Genomic DNA, 14,907 nt, shown 5'->3' with positions numbered 1-14,907 from the left:
AATCAAACAAAAAACAAGTCTGCTTACGATAGAAGCAAAAGCATTAGCAATATTTTATTACATAATAGTTGTAATAAAATACGTAAGCATTTTATTACGATTATTTATTGTGTTTGGTAATGTTTTGGTTACAGATGTGTGTTCAATCTTCAGTGGTCGGCACCTAACCCTATTTTTCCCATAGGGCCTGTTGTTTATATTGCACGATTTTGCATTGCACGAAGGTTTCTAGGAACACAACAATCGTGCTACACGAGGACTGACTGTACTTAAATAAATGAAAACAATTCAAATTATAGAGTTATTTTTGATGATTGTACATACAAACAAACATAGACATAGCACCCACATGCATATACAAACAAGCATACACACTTGCAAAGGAACCATACCTTTTTCTAAAGTAGACATGAATTCCTTGTTTCCTCTCAGCTCTTGAACAAATTCTTCATTTTGGAGAAAAATTGCAATTCGTTCATCTTCTAAGTATTGGGCTAAATCAGGATCATCAGCACCTATTGTGTTCTGCCTCTGACGCTCATTTTCCACCATCCTCTGCTTAAGCATGGCAGAACTGAGAACTGTAACACTCTACAAGAAGTATAATTAAAGCAATTTAATTATTTTTAGAGATAATATCTCATTAAAAGCAAACAATTTTAAAAACAATGTATAAAGTTTAGTTTAATTTATATTTCAAGAATGAACAAAGAACTACAGTGTTAATAAAATATACATAAAGTAATCTCACTAGAAGGTTCATTCATTAAGCATATTTAATTTACAAATTTAGAAGTTCAGTGAAAAGAAAAATTTTTACTTCCCATCATTCAAACTTCTCTCTTTCTTGCAGAATTGCCACTATTGCTTTCATCAACCATTGTCATTAAACTTCTTTAATTACTCATTCTATTATTTCTTCTATTTCAGAAATGCAATTTATGCATACATCTGGTCTAATACACAGACCACATGTACGCATAAAATGCATAAATACCAAACACTGACCAACTTAGGAACTCCAATTTTTGACTTTCTTTAATCATCATCATCAGCCATTTTCAATCCCCTGCAGGATGAAGGCCTCTCCAGCAACTTTTCAGTTTCTTCTGTTTTGTGCAATGGCCATCCATTTACTACCCATTTCTCTTGAATTTCATCTGCTCTCTGTTGTTGTCTTCCAGGTTTTCTTTTAGCTCCTCTTAGGTACTATTATTTTCTTAGTCCATCTACCATCATGTCTTCGAGGAATGTGTTCTGCCCAAGTCCATTTCAGTTCTTTAGTTTTGATAAGAATGTCCTGTACTTGAGTTTTCTGCCTAATCCATGTGTTTCTCTTCTTATCTAACAGTCTGATTCCAAATATAATTTGTTCCATTCTTAGCTGTGTTGTTCTCAGCTTCTCTTCCATTCTTTTGGTGAGAGCCCAAATTTCACTTCCATAAGATGTAGTGGAAGTATACATTGGTTCATTACTTTACGTTTCAGACAAATTAAGATATTCCTCCCAATTTGTCTGAATATATGTGACTATATTTCCTGAATACTATCCATCCAAAATTTATTCTTCTCTTTACTTCCATCCATTTATCATTATTACAGCTAATGACTTGTCCAAGGTAAGTATATGAATCCACCTTTTCCATTTCTGCTCCTTCGATGATTATATCCCTTCCTGTGGCACAGTGCCGTGCCGAGGATGAGGCGAACGAGGCTCTTGCCTCAGGTTAAAAGCTGAAAAGGGCGCCAAAAGCAAGATTAAATAATTTCCGACATTTTCGATTTTATGTTTTGATTATTCCAATTCGTTTATCATCTAAAACTACGAAAATCTTTGTTGCACCAATGTACTGATACCGAGCTCTGTGCGTCACCATGGTTGTTGCCCCACTGGTTGTCATACCTCAATTTTAATTTTTTTATTAAAATATGTACCAGAAATGTATTTTAAATAAGTCATTTTTTTTAATTGGCACAGCCCTGCTGTGGCATACTTGTTCATCATTACTTTTGTTTTAACCATATTGATCTTTAGTCCAAAATCCTTACTAACTATGCATAACTGATTAAGATTTTCCTCTAATTCTTCGCAATTGTGGCTTATGATCACAATGTCATCTGCAAATCGTAAATGATTTAGGTACGCTCCATTCATTAAATTTTGGACACAGTACAATCGTCTGAAAGCTTCTTCAAGGGCAGCAGTAAACTACTTTGGAGATATTGTCTCCTTGTCAAACTACTTTCCCAATTTTAAATTTGCTACTGTCTTTGTCTAGTCTAATAAAGGAGGTAGTGTTCTCATATATTTTCTTCTAAATCATAATGTATGGAGTATCTATATCTTGCCTTTCCAGTGCTCAAAACATTGCCTTATGCTGTAAGGAGTCAAAAGCCTTTTCATAATCCACAAATGCCAGGCATAATGGCATTTTATATTCATTTGCTTTCTCCATTAGCTCTGATATTATGTGAAGGTGATCCATAGTTGAGAATCTTGTCCTAAAACCAGCTTGCTCTTTTGGTTGGTTCTCATTAAGTATTCTTTCTAATCTGTTAGTAATGACCCTTGCGAACAACTTGTAGATGTGGGACAACAAGCTAATTGGTCTATAATTTCCAATTTCTGATTTATCTCCTTTCTTATGCAGCAAAATTGTGATTGCATTATTCCACTCCTTAGGCATCACACCTTTCCTAATGTATTTTGTGAAGAGTTGCCAGTGTCTGTGTCATGTCTCTTCCTCCTAATTTTAACAACTCTACAGTGACTTCATCTTCACATGGGGCTTTCTGATTTTTCATTTTCTTCAATGCATGTTCTACTTCATCAGGAAGGATATCAGCAGTGGTGAGCTGTGAATATTTTAACAATGGGCTCACAGTTTTTCCGACTTTCTATCGAGTAAATTTGATCAGTCACGGAAATGACATCATTCGCAGCTTCCACTAGAGGTGCTTCCCACGCTTGTGCTACTAGTAGTGTGATTAGAGCATATGACGCATTTTTCGTGACTGGTATGATATCTTGAGTCAGGGGCGGATTTGGGGGGGTGGACAGATGCGGCTTCTTACCCTCTTAACCATTCGTACAAGTGAATGTGTAAAACGTTCCTAGATCTATCTAAAAAAAAAAAAAAAAAACAAACTTAAAAACCTGGTCATCATGCCTCGCCTTATGATGATAACTGGATATGACAGTGGAATTCTAACTTTTTAGAATTTTTGAATAGCATGACGTTGCAATCATGCTTCCTGAAGTTACTACTGCAGTAAGTATGATTGCAGCTATACAAATATTTGTCAGCAATTTCTTTTTTTGTCTTGCATTTTCATTACATTCCATTGTTAGGTTCTCCTAACAGTTGCATATATCGCTTCAACTACAAGATCAGTACATCAATGGGTGCTATTTTACAGAGATATTTAGATACGTTGCACTCGCAAGTATACATCTCTTACTTTAGTTATAAATCCATTGTATCTTGTCTTCCAGAAATTAAGAAAATCTTTGAATGATCAATAAAATAATTACAATAAAAAAGTTCTTATATTTCGTAATCAATATATACAAATCAAAATACCTAAAAGAAATGCGAAGGAAGTTTCGCATAAACCATCTACTGCGCGTGCTTGGCACATGCGCAACTTTTTTTTTAAAAACTAGGGAAATATAATGGATACATTTTTTTCATGATAAACTTTTAATATTGCAAATAAAAAATAACATGAAATATTTCCCATATCACAAATAACAAAAACTATCACAAAAAATGCCACAATATAAAAACGAATATTACATAAAAAACAAACACTAGAAAACGTACACTAAAAATCGCAGATTACATGAAAAAAAATTATTTCACAAATATTCAAGAAAAATTTATTCTAAAAATTGCCATATAGAATTCACTTCTTTATTAATATTTGTTGTCGATCTTCTGCTTTGCTCAATAGCTGAGCGATGATTTGACATAACGATCCAGATCAAATTGAAGCAATGGTTTTCCATTTAGATGTCATAATCTGCAACGTGTTTTATTGTCAACATTATTCATTCATTCATTCACTCAATATTACGCTGAAAGCTCGCTCAGCTTCAGCTCTGCTAATCGCAATGGTTTCAAAGATATTTCTGGATTTCTTAATTGAAAAGGGAATTTCACTCGATTTTAAAGATAAACTGCCTTCGACAAAATCTCTAAAATTATTAATTTTTATTTCATATTTTATCAGAAAACAAATTTCTTATTCGGTTTTCAACGTCTTGCCACCGAGACGAAATTTCTTTAACATTCCAGGATTTCGGGTAGCATGTGTTTAAAATTTCTTTCAATGGTATCGTTATTTCTTTTATTTAATTTAAAATCCCTGTTGCATTAATAATTTATCCTTTAAGGATAAAACAATGCATTTAATAACTTGTCATGAGGTAATTTTTTTACTTTCGATTTTGATTCCTTCAAATTCTTTCAACTTCAACATGCACTCAATTTTAGCTTCATAATTCCTTTAGAATTTTTCAAATTAGCAATAGCATGATAATTTGAATAATTAATTTATATGTTTTACCATAGTGATTCTTTAACGCTTCTGAAAGGTAAGAGAGTTCCTACAGGATGTCGACCATTAGTGCTAAATGGGTAAGAAATTCAAAATTTAAAAGTAAATTTAATAAACCGGAATATTTAACTTCTGATTCAAAATGTTTGCACAAAGCGGGATAATACCTCTAACCCACAATTGCTGTCCGCAAGCTAAAAGCTGCTCATCGTGGCCCAAACACACGACCGATCTTTATAGTTTCCACATATAATAATAGATATAATTATCATCAGGAGTAAAGGAAAGGGTTTTTGCTTCTGTAAAGGTGACTACAGTGGTCTCAGACAATTTTTATATTCTCTACAGTGAGATCAACTGTTGATGTTACCAACAGCAGATTCTAAGTGGGAAGCATTCAAGGAATTAATCATGGAAGCTACTAAAAGTTTCATACCTATTAAGAAATATTGTTCAAGGTTTAGGCCTAAATGGTTATCAAATGAACTAATGAGACTCGTGACAGAGAAGAAAAATGCATGGGATGCATATAAATTATCAGGCAAAACAGAAGCCTATGGCAGATATAAGCTAGTCTGTAATCAGGTCACAAAGGAGGTTAGGCAGGCGAAGGCAGATTACGAGAAATCTTTGGCAAAGGATGCTAAGAAAAACAGCAAGGATTTCTTTACTTATATAAACTCTAAAAGGAAGGGGATGAATCTGATTGGTCCACTTGATATCGATGGTTCGACGGTTGACAATCCTGCTCAGATAGCAAACAAACAATGAGTATTTTGCATCTACATTCACACATGAGGAGTTATTAAGGTTTGAAAATGCCAGAAGGTTATCAAATTGTAGCAGGGTGCTTAATGAGTTTGTAATAACTGAGAGCAAAGTGGAGGAGAAATTGTTGAAGTTAAACATTAGAAAGGCACCTGGGGTGGATGGGATCTATCCAGTTATATTAAAGGAGGCGGCAAAGGAAGTAAGCAAACCCTTAGCCATAATTATGAGAGCATCCTTGGACTCAGGGGAGGTCCCCACAGACTGGAGATGTGCAAATATATATCCAATTCACAAAGGGGGAACGAAGGGTGACACGAGTAATTACAGACCAGTTAGTTTAACTTCTCTTCCGGGTAAAATAATGGAGTCACTGGTTAAAGATGCATTGCAGGATCATCTAGACAAGACTGCAGCAATAATTGAGACACAACATGGGTTTGTTAAGGGAAAATCTTGTCTGACAACTTTGATTGGTTATTATGATGTGGTTACAAAGGAACTGAAATGCAAAAAATAATTTTTATATCATATACTTGCACTGTTGCACATGGAAGACTACTATACAAATTGGAGCAGAATGGTATTAAGGGTAAATTGCTACAATGGATAAAAGGATGGTTGAGTGGAAGAAGACGAGGGTGGTAATCAATGGGTGCCGCTCTTTGTGGACTAATATTATTAGTGGAGTCCCACAGGGTTTGGTGTTGGGTCCTCTGTTGTTTTGTATATTTATCAATGATATTGATGAAGGTATATCAGGCTTAGTGTCGAAGTTTGCAGATGATACAAAGGTTGGCAGGGTTGTTAATGACAGTAATGGCAGTGTGCTACTGCAACAGGGTCTAGAAAATTTGGGCAGATGGGCTGAGAAGTGGGAACTGAAGTTTAACATTGACAAATGCAAAGTACTGCATAAAGGTAGAAGTAATCCCAGAGAAACGTACCAACTGGTTGGTACTACGCTTAAGGTGGTAGAAAATGAAAAAGACCTGGGAGTAATTGTGCAGTCAGATATGAAGTTTTCTGAGCAGTGTAGACAGGCTATCAGGGCAGGTCATGGGGTTTTGTCAATGATATATAGGAATTTTGGTAGCAGAGAAAAGGAGATGATTGTCCCTCTGTATCGGGGAATGGTAAGGCCACGCCTTGAGTACTGCGTACAGGTCTGGAGGCCTCATTTTAGGAAGGATGTAGATTTGCTTGAGGGGGTACAGAGAAGGGCAACAAGATTGGTGAGGGGAATGAAGGGATCCTCTTACCAAGAGAGGCTTAACTTCTGCAAATTGCAATGGCTGGAGACTAGGCACCTGCGTGGTGATCTGATTGAGGTATATAAGGCCTTGAACGGGTTGAGCACGCTGAATTCTGATGGGATTCTTCCACTTGTTTAGATTACAAACCTAAGGGGGCAAAATTCAAATTAAGAAAAGACAGATGTAGAATAGATGTGCAGAAATTTGCCTTTAGCCAGAGAGTGGTTAATTGCTGGAACAAACTTCCATCTGTCGTTGTGGAAGTTGATAGGTTAAATAAATTTGAGGAGGAAGTGGACAAACATTTAGAGGGAATGGTTGTGTAAATTTTTTTTTTTTCTTTGGCTGATGCTGCATAAGCTCATACACTTGCTTTCTTGCACTACTACTTTTTTTTGCACTACTTTCTTTCCACTACTACTACATCAAGTTCTTTAGCAATCATCCTTAATTCGCACTAGTTTTTTGGAGATTGATGATACAGTTTTTTGTTTAATTATTGCCTGTATGCCTTTATATTTTAGAACATTTTCTACACAGTGAAAGGCTCGACAAAGTTTCAAAATCTGCCAACATTTCATCTTTGTAAAGTTTATATAATATCTTAGTTGCCTCAATCCCCATCCCCTACGTTGCTACTCTCACTAGTTCTTTGAATATAGTGAAAATGTCAGAATCACACGGATATTCAGCTACTGTGACCATGTAAACTAGTCAGCAAAAATTTACTGGAAGGCATGGATCACTCACTTCTCCAAAAAACATATGCCCGTTTGTCGGAGTAAAAGGGAACCACAACACACATTGACCAGAGGCTATAAACAGTGTCGAGAATCTTCTTAATCCTCTGACCGGCTATGGAAAGCATATTGACTAGCGCAACTTCTCGGATCTATGGTGCATAGGTTTTACGGACACCACTAACATTGTGAAACGGTAATCCCTTTCGCCCTTAATTTGTTACCCTTATCTAAATTGCCTAAAGGCCAGAGGTCAGAACAATGCATACAAAGTTGTCTCTCCTAATCCGTTTGTTACATGGAAATTTTTTTCGTTCAACGTAAACTATTTTAAATGTAATTAACAAGGGGGAATCAAAAAAATTCGCTATAAAGAAGTTCGTTAAACAGAGGTCCGACTAATTAAATCAAAAATGAAGCAATTTTAAAATACATAACCGATCGATTGCATCATGAAAATGCTGGGAATGGGGCCCCGCTCGCCCCACCGTAGTTTCGGCTCTGGATACTCAATAATTGCATTCAGGATTTCATTTGTAAAATAAATGATTGTCTTAACAATGGGCTTGCAAATTTTAAAAAAAAATAACAATGGGCTCTTGCGAGCCCACTATAGCTCGCCACTAGATATCAGGTATGCATATGTGTTACTATTTTGTGATCCATCTTCTCCACTGCTGATATCATTCCTTTGCTCCTTATATAACTTTATATTAGTCTTCTGCTATTTATAAGTACACCATCACTATTCTTCAGATTCAATATCATTTTGTCTTTCTATATTACTGCTGATTCAAGTCCTTTGTTTTTCCTTAATGATTGTTCTACTTTTCTTGTGTTAATTCTTCTTATGAGTCTCTTTCTAATGGCATATACATACATACTAATGCAAAATTCATTTTCTTATTCTCTTAACTCTACAAACTGTTCAGAAGGTTCAACTTATTCTTTTCTTAAATCTCCAATCTTAACTTCCCCAATCATGAAATTATTTTTCCTGGTGACCTTAACATTTAATAATTTTCACTTGCATCGTTTCAGTAAGAAAACCTTTGGTAATGACCAATTCAGGGGAACAATACACAGGAATTAGAATAAAACTCATTTTACACCACATTGAGAATTGAGATTTTAAAACAACTGCATTCAGATTTTAAAGAAATTTTAGGAAGCACTTATGAAGGTACAACAAGAATTGATGAAACAGTTTTATCTCCTCTGAAGCTTAGTTAATGTCCACTGTGTTACATTTCAGGCATGTTAATTTTTTTCTTAAATTAACTGAACTTCTGTTCTTTTTCTGCAATTAACAGAAGTTAAGTAAATGTAAATATCTCCTTATCAATTAATTACTAAGACTATAACTTGATAGAACATTTAATAAAGCTCTATAGTTTTACGTTCTCTAAACATGGCCATTCAATTTAATTACGACTATATAATATTTATTACTCTTCTCCCATATACTTTTAAGTCTCTTTTCTCTACATATATATGTATCACTTCACAAGCAAAACACTGTGTTCATGAGTCATGTATAATAATACATGAAAATATGCACAGACTATCTAAAGCTAACAAATACTGCATTAAAACTACATTTAAGCTATGAATTTCTTTTTTACACACAAATTATAATTGCTGAATTTCTATTTTTCTGATTTTCATGAAAATTTTGAATCACTGGACAGAAATTATTAAGTCCAAATATAAAATTCCATGAAAATCCATCCACTAAGAATCCCTCTGTTGCATGTGGATGGATAGATGGACAATAGGCATATATGCATGCTTTGCATTAGGGACATATATGTGCATATATATATGATTTGCATTAGGAACATATATATGCATATATATATATATATATATATATATGCTTTGCATTAGGAACTGAAATTTGCTTTGCATTAGGAACTCCTAATAAAGAAACTGAAAAAAAAAAAAAAACCCTAAGGGGCATGATATTTCAATAACCTCTAAACCCACCAGGGGTTTAGAGGTTATTGAAAAGCTGTAATCCTATGCCATGAAAACCACAATCACACAATACTTAAAACTGAAGAGCCAAAGAAAGAATGCCTTGTAACTCCACCAATAAATACTCCCGATAGTACCCTCTTGATGCAAAAATTAATAAGTATGTTATAACAAATGCAACTTGGCAAGCAGGCCTATTTATGAAGGGGATGGTGGGGATAATGGCCTAAAGATACTCTCCAAAATAGAAACATTAACTGATGAAATGGTGTAACAGTGATTGAGAATTAAATGAATTGCATTTAGAGGGCAAGTTCACTGGCTGGCTGGTTGACCAATTAATTTAATGAAAAAAGAAGCTAGAACCATTACACTTGTGTGTGAGTATTATATCTGTAAACTGGGTAAATTTTTTTTCCATAATGTATTTCCTGAAAATAAGGGTAAAATAAATTGCTAAAGAATTTAAAAAACATTTTAGCAATTTATCTGAAGGGCAATTTGGTGAGATCACTTTTTATCTCTACTATAGCTGTGACCAGAGATAGCATGCCAATTTCATATGGCAGCACTGAATGAAAAACCTGCACACCCTTTGCAACAAAAAAAAAAAAAAAAAATGTACAGGTTTTTTTCTGTCTTCAACCAATAGCTCTCCCCCACCTCCACTTAACAAAGTTCAGTTCGAATCAGCTAATCCACTGGTTACTCAAAATACCCAGGTGAATTTCTATTATAAACTTCACATAAATCAATTTATTTTTTATTAAATCGAGAAAAGGAAAACACGCAAAAAAATTCAGTATTATTTTTTCGTGCAGTCCTCTTGCTTCTCCAACACTTCGTAAATTGGTTCAGAAACTTCTTAATGGAAAAAGAAAAGAAAAAGGTTTACAATTATTCATAAAGCTACTTGTACAGTGTTTCTTTGATTTTATTTGAAAATTAACATCCACGTAATGTTTTTCAGGAGCCCAAAAAAAGGTGAAGTTCAAAATTAAGTTCTTGAATCATTTCAGTGGTTGCAGTAGCTGAATGAGCAGCTGAGTGACAAGCACTGTCACTCTGCAGCAGAACTTTTTGACAGCAAATCACTGTATTTATAATGAATAGCAGGTAAGATTCTCTTCCAACATGGCACAATATCTTGCATGACTGATAATCTTTTCACATTCCTGATAATGTTCCAAAATAAGCTTGCTCATATCCCAAATAATGTCAAAATAACCTTGTCGAAAGACGGTACACTTCTGAAAATTTGTTGGTGGGGATTACAAATGTCTCTACTCCATGCTTTGCTGCTTGCTTTCAGGCTTGTAGTGGTGTGCCCATGTTTTTGAAAAGAGTATTAGTCTTTGACTGGTAACTTTTCTCCATATTGTGCTAACATTCTTCTATGAATATGGAAGGGATTGACCCCTTCTGACTACAAAAATCCAACAACATCACACTATTCACTAACAGTGCAAATGGAAAGTGGAGCCAACGTGATTACACCAAGATTGTATAAAACAGACTAAATGCAGGCAACTGGCAACACTCGTACAGATTTGTCTAACCGTGCAGTAAGTATGATGACCTTGGGAGCATGTCCTGACATGGGGTATTAGTTTCACATACAAATTTCTGTTACTTTTTGATTTGCCCTTGTATTTTATCATCTTATTTTATTATCAATTTTTTTTTGTAAGAATTATTTTCTGTTCCAATTTTCTAACCAGGCTGGTCAATATAATATTCAGGTTTTACAATCTTTTATTACAGATTTGGTTCTTTATTTTTTTATTTTCTCCACCTTCCATAAACAGCCCTCTCTGACAATGTACCAACATTATGATTAATTTTTCTCATCAAGAAGGTGCTATCCAGGGGTATTTATTGACAGAGTTTCAAGTCTTTCATCCTTTGGCTCTTGAGACCAAACTATCTCATCAAGTTTTGTTGTCCTTTTGCAAGTGCTTCTAAAAATTTCTGTTAAATCTCAATGTGCATAGTATAAAAATGAATACAAATACAGTAAATTATCAATTACAACAAAAAAAAAAAAAAAAAACACCTTACCTCTACTCTAGTATGATCTGTTCCATGAGGCTCTTTAATTTCTAACCTCAGAAATGAATGTGGAAGGGGACCAAGAAGTGGTGGATTCCAACAGTGCAATGTTTTCAAGGGTACATCTGTACTGGTGGTCACAGCAGGACTAGCAGTTATATCAGAACTTTTATTTCCTTTTGTTTCACTTTTTTGAATTGACTGACCTGTAGATGTCTGTGATGGCACCACCTTGTGAAGAGAATGATGCTGAGGATATGGGAGACGTAGTAAAGAGGGAGTGAAAGTAGGAACAAAACGGGAGCGTGAGATTGAGGTAGACGGGGAATGGGAGGGACTGTGGGCATATGGCACTGCTTGGTGGTATGATGGGGGTGGTGTTGCCGGTGAATAGCATGGAGGCAGTTCATCATTTTCTGTAGCATCTAATTCTGCTCGCAAACGTTCATTTTCATTGTCAGTACTCATTGTAAGTAACTGATCAATAGTTGCATCAACAGCTCCATTATTAGCTCGCAATACTACTTCAATAACATCTTCATCCATTTCAGGAAACATCGTTTTGAAATCTTTCATAGCTTGATGAAATTCTAACTGAGTGACAGGGTGTCTTCCTTGGCCGTCCTGCTGATGCTGCTTCTGTTGATGTTGTGTTTGTTGCTGCTGCTGTTGTTGTCCAATAGCAGCCATTATCATATGACTGATAAGAGGTGGAGTTTTAATTTCTAGGGAAAGAAAAAAGCAAAATGGAAGAAAGAATTTATGAAGTAATATAATATATTATTATTTAAAAATTATACAAGTATAGCACAAAAAATTAAAAATATATACGTAGAATGAAAACATTTTTATACAACATCCATATCTTATGAAATCTAGCTATAAAAGAAAAATCTAATATAACAAGAAGTCCTTGTTACTCATCCTCAATAAAAATGGTAATTATTTTAATTCATTATTAGCTATTCTGTATAAAAATTATTCATAATATAGAAAAGTTTCTGTATACATTAATAAAAAAAAAAAAAAAAACAGATGAAAATTAAATAGGATTAAATGAATTCATTTATAGGTTCATCGGCTGAATGACTACATGATTAATTTTATCCAAAAGAAAACTAAGGCCATAATACTTGTGTGAGTATTATATCTGTAAATTGGGCAATTTTTTTTTTTTCTAGAACATATTTCCTGAAAATTAGGGCAATATAAATTGCTAAAGCATTAAGAAATTCTTGGAATATCCAAATTTCAACAAATTCAACATTTTGTAATTTTTAAGCTCCATCTGCAATCAACAATAAAATTACAACCAAACAGAGTCAACCACCATCTTCAGTATAATATATCAATTATTCATCTCGTCAAGCTTTGGTATCAGTAGTGCAAATGATTCAAGAAAGCACACTTATAAATCACAAACCAAAAAAAAAAAAAATGTTCCCACATCACCTGCCCATCCTTTCCAATAATCTACCTAGTTCTTTGAACTTATTTAAACTACTCACTTTGGTCATATCTGTAGTCTGTTCCGACAATCAACCACCTGCTCATTGAAGGAAAACTTCTGCATATCTATCCTACAGTTATATACTCTTCATATAAACTGAAATATGCTTTGCATTAGGAACACCTGTAACTGCACAGAATCTGCTGCTACTACTGCCAAGTAGAACACACTATATACAAAGGCAGCATCTGCTGATACTGCATTTGTAAACTAGTGTTCTGTGTGAAGAACAGACTACAGATATGACCAAAATTCCACAGGGAATGATTGCTGAGACAAGTATTTCAGACTTCACCACCTTTGTCAGTGGGAAGTTTCTATACAGCCATGTCTTGTGTATATCAAGAGTACAACCAACTGTGAAAGAATCACCAGTCGGAGGTTCCATGCAGGCCAGCCATGCATTTTTGACCAATGAGACAAGAAGAGGACCCAAATGCTGCTCAGAGGAACAAGACAAATTCACAGTAGAGCAACTAATAATGCAATACAACACAGGAGTAGAAAGACCCATTTCAACATGGACTTTTGCAGCTAATAGTCCACCAAGTATCTCTGCTGACAGCTTGTCACATGCAAATACACCTATAATAAGCAAAACAGCAAAGCCATTGGATAACAGATGACTGGAAACAGGTTGTCTTGTCTGAATAATTCAGTTTCCAATTGCTTCATGATGACATATAGGAGTGGGTGTGGCATATTCAACGTGAAGTTATTAAACCCTGCTGCACAGAGGAAATTGTGCAGGCCATCATGGGAAAGGAGGCAGCATAATTGTCTGAAGCACATTTAGATTTAATCAGTGCCTGAGTGGACTTCTACAGGCCTATTTATGACCATGTGGTCAGAAATAGACTGTTTAAAAGTAACCAACTACCCAGATCACCTAGGCATCTTTCAAAAACAATACGCTATTCACAGAGCTATAACAGTGTTCAACTGGTTAACAAGCATTCCATCCTCCCATGGCTGCCAGAATCTCAGCCCAGTTGTGAACACATATGTAGGATGTCATAGAATGAGCCTGTTTGGCACCCAGATCCAGTAAAATCAAATACCTGTCAAACTGTACGATGCATTATGGTGCACATGGATTACCATACCTGTAGACAACTTCCAGCACCACATGGATTCTATGCCATGACATATTTAGACACATTACACACTAAAGGTGGTGCAACCAGGTACTAATTAGTTCCCCTGATAAAAAGGTATCTCAGCATACAAAATATATAATAGTGCTCACTATGAGGCACACTCAGAATGTTTTGGGGTCTGAACTCATATTTGGGAAATACAAAGCTTACTTGTTATTCAGATGGATCTCTTCTGAAGTAGTCTCTCTGACTCTGGGTGACTGATTCAACATTTCTGCAACTTTTGGAAACATCCTGATAGACTTCTCATGGAAATGCCAATAGCTCCTATGTCACATTCTGAATAATTTCCTCAGCTGCTGCAAATATGTGACATTTCAAGAGGCTTTAAACAAGGGGAAGGGAGAAACTAAAGAGAGCAGCTAAATCCAGGGAGTATGGCAGATGGGGGACAACAATGATGGAGAGTTTTGCAAGAAATTCTTGAATGGAAAGTGCCAGGTAGGTAAAGGTGTTTTAAGATGCAAGCACCAATTTCCTGAAGCCCAAGTTTCTAAAGCCATTTTTCTCTAAACAGCACCACACAATCACCTCAGAACTGCTGTTTTTTGTAGTATTCCTGGTTCACTGTTTCACCATGTGGGCCAATTTCATAATGAACAATATTGAGAATATATCATTGCAACAGCAATGTTATATTCTCTTTTATTTTCACAACACTGCACTTTTTTCCACTCTGTTCAATGCTATGTTGTCTGTAAATCTATAAGAACCTGCATTTTTAATCAACCTATTTTCTGCCATGCTGTCTGTAAGTCTCTCAGTTTGTCTGCCTAAATCAGTGACATACAAAGTGTGCTCCATGGGCTCTTGGGGCAGGGGCAATTAGAAGGTAGATTCTTTATTCATCATGTGCACCACGAAGTGTTGATAGTGAA

General features: G+C 35.2%; 1 protein-coding gene across 1 annotated transcript in view; it reads right to left on the bottom strand.

The window, feature by feature from the left end:
- Nucleotides 1-14,907, bottom strand: part of LOC150088855 (CUE domain-containing protein 1-like) — a 53,327-nt gene that overhangs the window by 16,859 nt on the left and 21,561 nt on the right. Inside the window, exons 2-3 of the mRNA XM_090370344.1 lie at nucleotides 11,369-12,084; nucleotides 393-591 (exon numbers count right to left, since the gene is read on the bottom strand). Of these exons, the coding sequence (XP_090226470.1) occupies nucleotides 393-591; nucleotides 11,369-12,055 (886 nt within the window). The 5' untranslated portion in view covers nucleotides 12,056-12,084. The remainder of the gene's footprint in view (nucleotides 1-392; nucleotides 592-11,368; nucleotides 12,085-14,907) is intronic.

Source organism: Mastigoproctus giganteus, chromosome 3, assembly GCF_048544385.1.
Source record: "Mastigoproctus giganteus isolate SK-2022 chromosome 3, ASM4854438v1, whole genome shotgun sequence".
Classification (NCBI taxonomy): Eukaryota; Metazoa; Arthropoda; class Arachnida; order Uropygi; family Thelyphonidae; genus Mastigoproctus; species Mastigoproctus giganteus.
This window is presented reverse-complemented; position numbering and strand designations above follow the sequence as displayed.